This window comes from Castor canadensis, chromosome 7, assembly GCF_047511655.1.
Source record: "Castor canadensis chromosome 7, mCasCan1.hap1v2, whole genome shotgun sequence".
Lineage (NCBI taxonomy): Eukaryota > Metazoa > Chordata > Mammalia > Rodentia > Castoridae > Castor > Castor canadensis.
In genome coordinates, this window is record NC_133392.1 from 118905076 (window position 1) to 118912041 (window position 6966).

The window sequence follows — 6966 nt, forward strand, 5'->3', positions numbered from 1 at the left end:
ACCCCAAAGAGTGTGTCCCGTGCCAAAGCCTGCGTTGCACTGTGGGCTGGTGGCCGGCCTGGCCTGGCCGGTCCAGAAGGTCCAGAAGCAGAGGTCCAGAAGGCTCTCAGGCGCCTGTTTCATATGGAGGTCATCATAGGGAGCGCCGGGATTCCGGTTTCGGGTCGTTACTGTAGAGTCTGGTCTAAGTGTGGGGGGCAGATGGACAAAGCCGGCTGGGACTGGGCGCTGGTCCGCACCGTCTGGGGCCCGGGTGCGCGCGGGCGGCAGCCAGGGCTCGCTCGGCAGGGACGTCTGCGGCGAGTGTCCGTGGGGCTGCGTGCGTTTCCTCAGGACTGCAGGGGTCTCCTGCTCCCCCCAACCTCCAGGGCAATGGGGGTCCTGAGGGCTCTGGGCGCAGGCGAGCGGCGTCCGGCGGCGGAGCACGGTCGGCAGGGGGACCGCGGTGACACCCGTCCTGGGGCAACCTGTTGCAGAAGAACCGAGCGGACGGAGGACGCGACGCCGCAGGCCCGCCCTCGCCTGGGCCCGGCGCGCGGCCGCCCTTCCACCTCCGACACGCTCCGCGGCGGCCCCGCCCTGCGCTCCTGCCTCCGAAACGCCCAGCCAACGGCCCCCGCCAGCCTCCGACGCCTGGGAACAACCCGCCGCCGCCGCTGCTCCAGCGGCTTCCGGGAGCGGAGGCGCGGCCCCGCGCGGGAGGAGGAGCAGGCCAACATGGCGGCGCGCAGGGCAGGGCCGGGCAGCCGCGCCTGAGCGCCCACCGTCCCGGCTTCGGCCCGCGGCGCCCACGCCCGCACCCAACCTGGCCGGGCGGCCGCGGAGCACGCGGGGCAGGAGCGCGGGAGTCCGCGCGGCCCGCCAGGCCCGGGACCCGCAGCTTCGCCGCTCGCCGGGCGCCGCGGCCCGGAGGCCCGAGCCATGGAATCGGAGGAGGAGCAGCACATGACCACGCTTCTGTGCATGGGCTTCTCGGACCCCGCCACCATCCGCAAGGCCCTGCGCCTGGCCAAGAACGATATCAATGAGGCCGTGGCGCTGCTCACCAACGAGCGGCCGGGCCTTGACTACGGTGGCTATGAGCCCATGGACAGCGGCGGCGGCCCCAGCCCGGGTCCCGGCGGCGGCCCGCGCGGCGACGGCGGCGGTGACGGCGGCGGCCCTTCCCGCGGCGGGAGCACCGGAGGCGGCGGCGGCTTCGACCCCCCGCCTGCCTACCACGAGGTGGTGGACGCGGAGGTGAGCAGGACCCCCCACCCCCGCGAAAGAGGTCACTGGGCCGGAGTCCCCGTAGGGAGGGAACACACCGCACCCGGCTTGCCCCGGAGAGCGTTCTGCGGGGGCTGCAACGGGGAGTGGGAGGCGCAGAGAAAGAGAATGGAGGCCCGACTCCAGGCAGGGACAGAGGTCGCTGGACTGGGGTCAAGTGCGGGGAGGAGTCCGAATGGAGTTAGTCTTGGGTAGGGGCCCTCCGGGATGGGGAACTGGGTCCCGAGCCTGCATCCCCCGTGGGGAGACGGATGCATTCTCCTGGAGGAGTGGGGACATGAGTCGGGGGGGCGGCGCGAGGATCAGGCGTCAGAAATGGGTTAGATAGGGTCGTAGATAACCGTGGTACGGGGTTACAGCGAAGGACTGGAGAAGGCAGCAGGTTCAGAATCAGAGTCAAAGTGGGATGGGCCAGCCAGAAGGGAGGGTGTTGATAGGGTCAGAGGAGAACGGTTGGGGTTAAGAATGGAATTTGTGCTTTTAGCTAGGGGTCAGAAAGGGAGGACATTGACCAAGGTCTGAAATGCAGAGGAATTGGGCAGGGCCAGGAATTATAGGAATTAATATAAGGTGGGGGTGGAGGCCCAGCTATGATAGACTGGGTTGGAGGGACGGCTTTACTAAAGTCAGGTATTGTAGCAGGTAGTGGGAATTGGACTGAGAAAAGGTACCGGTAGGAGGCCTGGGCGGGGATGGGAGCTGAGGAGGAAGCAGGCAGTGATGAGGACTGGAATTGAAGGACGAGTGAGGGGACTACTGGCCATAGATAAGGGCAGAAAGAAAAGGAAGTTAGATTGGGGAGAGGATTGTAGCCAGCCATGGTGAAGGTGAGGTGCAGAGGGTAGGTAGGGCAGGGAGTGAGGAGGAGTGTACTGAGGAGCAGACTAGTGGCTTTCATCAGACATCTCAAGTTCAAGTGAAGAAAACTAGGCCTCTTTAGTTTGGGGTGTGAGCAAGGACCATGGGAGAAGAAGGCTTACTAAAATAAGGAGAAGCAACTGTGCTCGTGATTAATTACTTTGCAGAAAAATGGCAGCTAGTGGCAGGAATTTTGTTCATGTTCATTGGATGGTGCATTTCAGGGTCCAGGGGAGCACTTTGGCCTGACCACAGAAGAGCCCAGATTCGTGAGTTTGTGTTCTTAGACAAATTTGGCTATTTTTAGTGAAGCTAAGCCTTCTGGAAGTTTTTCCTGTTTTTGCAGTAGTTGTTCAGGCTGAAGGAGTTTGGGAAAGAAGGTGGAACTTCAGAACAAAACAACAAAACAGGTTTCTGCACAAGATTTCTTTGGTTTCCAGGCTTTCACATACTTGTTAGATGGGCCTCTGTCACCCACTAACTCATCTGTGTCGAGAAATATGTGGAAGTAAAGACTTACTGTTCCTGTTTGGGAGTTTAGAAAAACTCCTGAATCATTATAACTGTATATAAGTCACTTTTAAGGAATAAACATCTTGCCAGTGCCCTTTACCCCTCCCCCTTCCTCATGCCAGTTTTGAAAAAAGCTATTGCTTTTTTCCAAAAGTGTTTGTATGTGTCTGTGTATCCCCATCATGTGAGAAATTTTATTTTATTTTATGATTGCATATTTCACTTCCTATGATTAGAAATCTAAAGTAAATGATAATATTTGGTGGTGCATTGCCATTAGCCTACCTCCTGTATATTTAAGTATGAGGAATTTGGAGTGGCTTCTTGTGAGGCAAATGATAGACACAAGAGTTTGCTTTAGGTAAAATCATGAGAGTCTTCATTTCCTCTGACCTGTGAATTTTGCCTAAGGGAGGGAACACTATTTACTTTTGAGAGTTCAAGAAGACTGGTGATTGGGGCGCCTCACCCATGAAGCATTCTGCTAGAAGTGTAGGCCAGCATTTCCTGACACACCCCAGGCCTGGTGAGAACGTTTAACTCAAGTTCGCCTCTGGTTTTAAACTCAGCTTGTGTATCCATACTGCAGCTAGTGGAAAACTGAGTCTCTTGATCCTGGAGAATAGGAGCACCACAGTGACCCGTGCTCTGTATTGAGGCTTTATACATTTTGTTAGTCATCAGCGAGACAGGGTGTGATTGGATATGATTATTTAGTGACAGAAGCTAAATTTGAACTCAGGTTTCTGACATCAAAAGCCAGTGTGCTTTTCACTCTGCTCAGCTTATGGTTTTAGGATTGAATTCATTTGGAGGCAGTATGGATAACAAGCAAAAATAAAGAGGGGAAGAGACAAATTTTGAGGCTATGCTGAAAGTCTAGAAGTGATGTGGTAAACACCAGATCAAGGCATAGGACTAGAATAATGGTAGAATGAAAGGAGAATCTTAGATTTTTTTTTTAAAGCAGAAGACTTTAGAAATTAACAGTTGAGTTTTGTTGTTGCACAGATGCAGCCTTGCAGGCCCTGAAGGGGAAATGACTTGTCTCCCCTGAGGCTGTTAATAGAAGAAGTGGGGCTAAAGCTCAGGCCTCTCACTGTTTGGACGAGCGCTTTTTCTCCCTACTGTCTGCCTCTCTTTCAAGGAAAAAGGTATAGGGTGCAGCAATGGGCTACAGGGAAAGAAAAGTAAAAAGCAAGGTGGTGATTGTCAGCTAGTGTATAATTTACTATTTTTATTTCTAAAAACTGAGTACCTTATTTTTAAATTATGTATACTTCTCTATTTTCTGCATAGGAAATTTAAGTTTCAGTGTCCTCTTACAAATGTTTGAGACCATGCAGAATAAAATCTAATTAGTTACAAAAAAAGTGAGGCTCGGAGATGTAGGTCAGTGGTAGAGCACATACCTAGCATGCATAAGACAAAAAAAACAAAGTGGAAAGAGAGAAAAGATGATTAGGCTTATTTTATATATGTGGTTTGGGAGCAGCAGTGATTCTCTGATTCAGTAAACATTTAATGCTTCCACATCCTAGAGACAGGGAGTAGAGTAGCAAACAATGTGTAGTGAGTGACTCTTAGTACAGGGCTCTCATTTTACAAGTGACTTTCCAAGGTCATGTACTTAGAATCAGTTTAGTAATTTGGGGCTTTGCTATAATTAGGATTTGGTTTAAAAATTAAACTTTGAAAAAGTGAAAGTTAACTTCTATTTCAGTGGAATCAAGGAGGTTGCATTTAGAGAGACCCAGGTATCTAGCAAAACACTTGGAACTGCATAGAGAGCCACCTTTTTAATAGCCAGTTAAGGAAAAGTATTGCTTTTCAGAAAAGCTGTGTTTGGTTCTCACCAATATGGTTGGGTGGGAATGTAGATATAGTTCTTGGTCTCACTCTGGGTATGGAGGGGACTTTGAGAAGCTCTCATTTTGATTTTGAATAGCATTACTTCAAAACCACTGCATGGCAGATAGGAATCAGTCCTATTATTATAGAGCATGAGATCTCACAGCCACTCTAAATAATTTCTCCTTATCTTTAAGATCTCCAATGTCCAAATTCTTCACTGTTTCCTGTGGCTAATGTGAGCTCTAAAACCTTCTGCTGCTATTAAGTCCTAGACCCCTGGTTTTGTTCTGTACAGAGACTTGGAGTTGGTCATGTGGTCCTACCTGGGAGGGTGTCGGTAGAAATCTGATCCAGGTATCCTGGGCATCTTGTAAAACTTAATAGTTATAGAATGTACTTTTTCTTTTTAAATTTCTTTATTTTGTCTTTAGAAAATGCTAAATGAAGTTTTTGCAAGGAATTTCACATTAACTGAGAGAATTCCTTTCTTAGCTGTCTAGTTCTGTTAATATTCTCAGAAGTGACATTTAATATCATGATTTGACAAATACTACGAACTTGTTTTGTTCGTGTTTGAATGTGGATATTTCTTCTGGAGGCATTTGTCAAAAGTACTTGTAGAATTTCCTTACTGTTTTGCTTCTTAGGTTAAGAGTGCCAAAGTTGGCCCTGCTACAATACATTTAAATCACAATAATTTAAATTAAATTAAAAATTAAAATCACATTAATTTATAGTTTATTTAACGTGCTCCATTTCTACTTCTTCCCTCTCCCTTTGGTTGTATATTGTACTTATAAGTGAGGTTTATATTATAATTCATTTTCTTTTCCTAAAATGTAACAATCCTAGTATAATTGAGTGTGAGTAAATATCGGATAAGTAAATTTTAGTTAACTATTAGTGATGTGTACTTTGTAATTTACTATGATTTGATAACTTTAAAAAAAATCTACTGAAAGACTTTGAGTAAGCTGGGTGCTGGTGGCTCATGTCTGTAATCCTAGCTACTCAGGAGGATCATGGTTCGAAGCCATCCCAGGCAAATAGTTCAAGAGACCCTGTCTCAAAAAAATTGATCACAGAAAAGGGCTGGTGGAGTGGCTCAAGCTGTAGGCCCTGAGTTCAAACCCCAGGACCACCAAAAAAAAAAAAAAAAAAGATTTTTGAGTAAAAAATAATTCCTCAAATCAATCGAAAATAGATGAAATAAATATAGGGATTCCAGTATAGCCTAGTTTTTGAGTAAGAATTTTCCTGTGATCAGTACCTGTATCTCCTTTGAGAATTAGGTCTGTGAGTTCATCTAACAGTTGGATCCTCACTTTGTAGTACTGGCCATTTGCTTTGAGAGTGAATGTAATTAGGCATGAAGGAAGTACCTTTTGTGTGTCTTGAATTTGTAGGTCCAGTGAAATTACAGTTGGTTATGACTGCTTTATACAGCATAATATCATGAGCTTAAAGTAACTTGAAACCAATTTCAAGATTAGAAAAGTAAATACTGTAATATTTTAACAACTTGAAGGTTTCAACTTTAGTAGAAAAATACATCAGTATACTTACATATTTTATGCTTCCTTCCCAAATGTCATACAACATTCATTTGAATATGAATGTGAAGTTGAACATTCTTTATTTTTAATAAGAAAGTATTAAAGAAGATCTAGAGGGATCTTTCAAATCCAGAGTTAAGTTTTCCAGGAAATTTTTTGTACTTTAAATATCAGAGAGATGAGAAATAAACACCTGAATATATAAGATTGAGCTATTTTCAAGACATCCCCATAAATGTAAAACTATACGTTTCACCTGTTTGTGTTTAAACTTTTATTCTAAACATAGTTTAAATAAGTTTTAATATTAGGTTTCCTATTAAATTAAAAGGTTTTTATCATGGACCAAACATGAAGTGATGTGCTCTTGAGGGTAGTGAGAAGTAACAGTAGTAGCTCAGAGATAAAGGAGAGCATTGGAAACTTTCAAAGCAGGCTCACTAGTTTGTGTAGGGAGGTTTGAAACAGCGTCATTGTCGTGGTCCTGAGAAGATTACTGTTCTTAATGATGCCACAGCCAAGAACATGTTCTAGTACACTCTATTTAAGAAGGGTCAGGAATGTAGTATGTCTTAGCAAGGTTTTGGTTTTTTGAAAAGGAAGGAAAAATGTTGGATGCATAAAGAAATTCAGGTATCGGGACATTTCAGTCCAAGGATAGTAGGTTGCATAGGTTATGCTAAGAAAATTATACTTAATTTTCAGAAGAATATTTATTACTTTGTTTTGTTTTTTCTCATCTTTCTTTTAGGAAGTTTTAGTTTGTTATTGTCATAAGAATTTTTTATTGTTAGTATTGTCACATTTTTCAGTCACAGTTACATTATGAAAAATTTTTGATGAGCTCATTGTTAATAGGTGATATTATTGTTTATATTGTCTGTAGTGAGTTTAACCATTTTGTTTCTGTGTTAGT

At 45.8% G+C, this 6966-nt stretch overlaps 1 protein-coding gene across 3 annotated transcripts in view; it reads left to right on the forward strand.

The window, feature by feature from the left end:
• The first annotated feature begins 851 nt into the window (after positions 1–851).
• Usp24 (ubiquitin specific peptidase 24) overlaps positions 852–6966 on the forward strand; it is a 119650-nt gene continuing 113535 nt past the window's right edge. For all 3 annotated transcript variants that reach the window (XM_074080013.1, XM_074080015.1, XM_074080014.1), the window contains exon 1: positions 852–1239. In XM_074080013.1, the coding sequence (XP_073936114.1) occupies positions 922–1239 (318 nt within the window). In that variant the 5' untranslated portion in view covers positions 852–921. The remainder of the gene's footprint in view (positions 1240–6966) is intronic.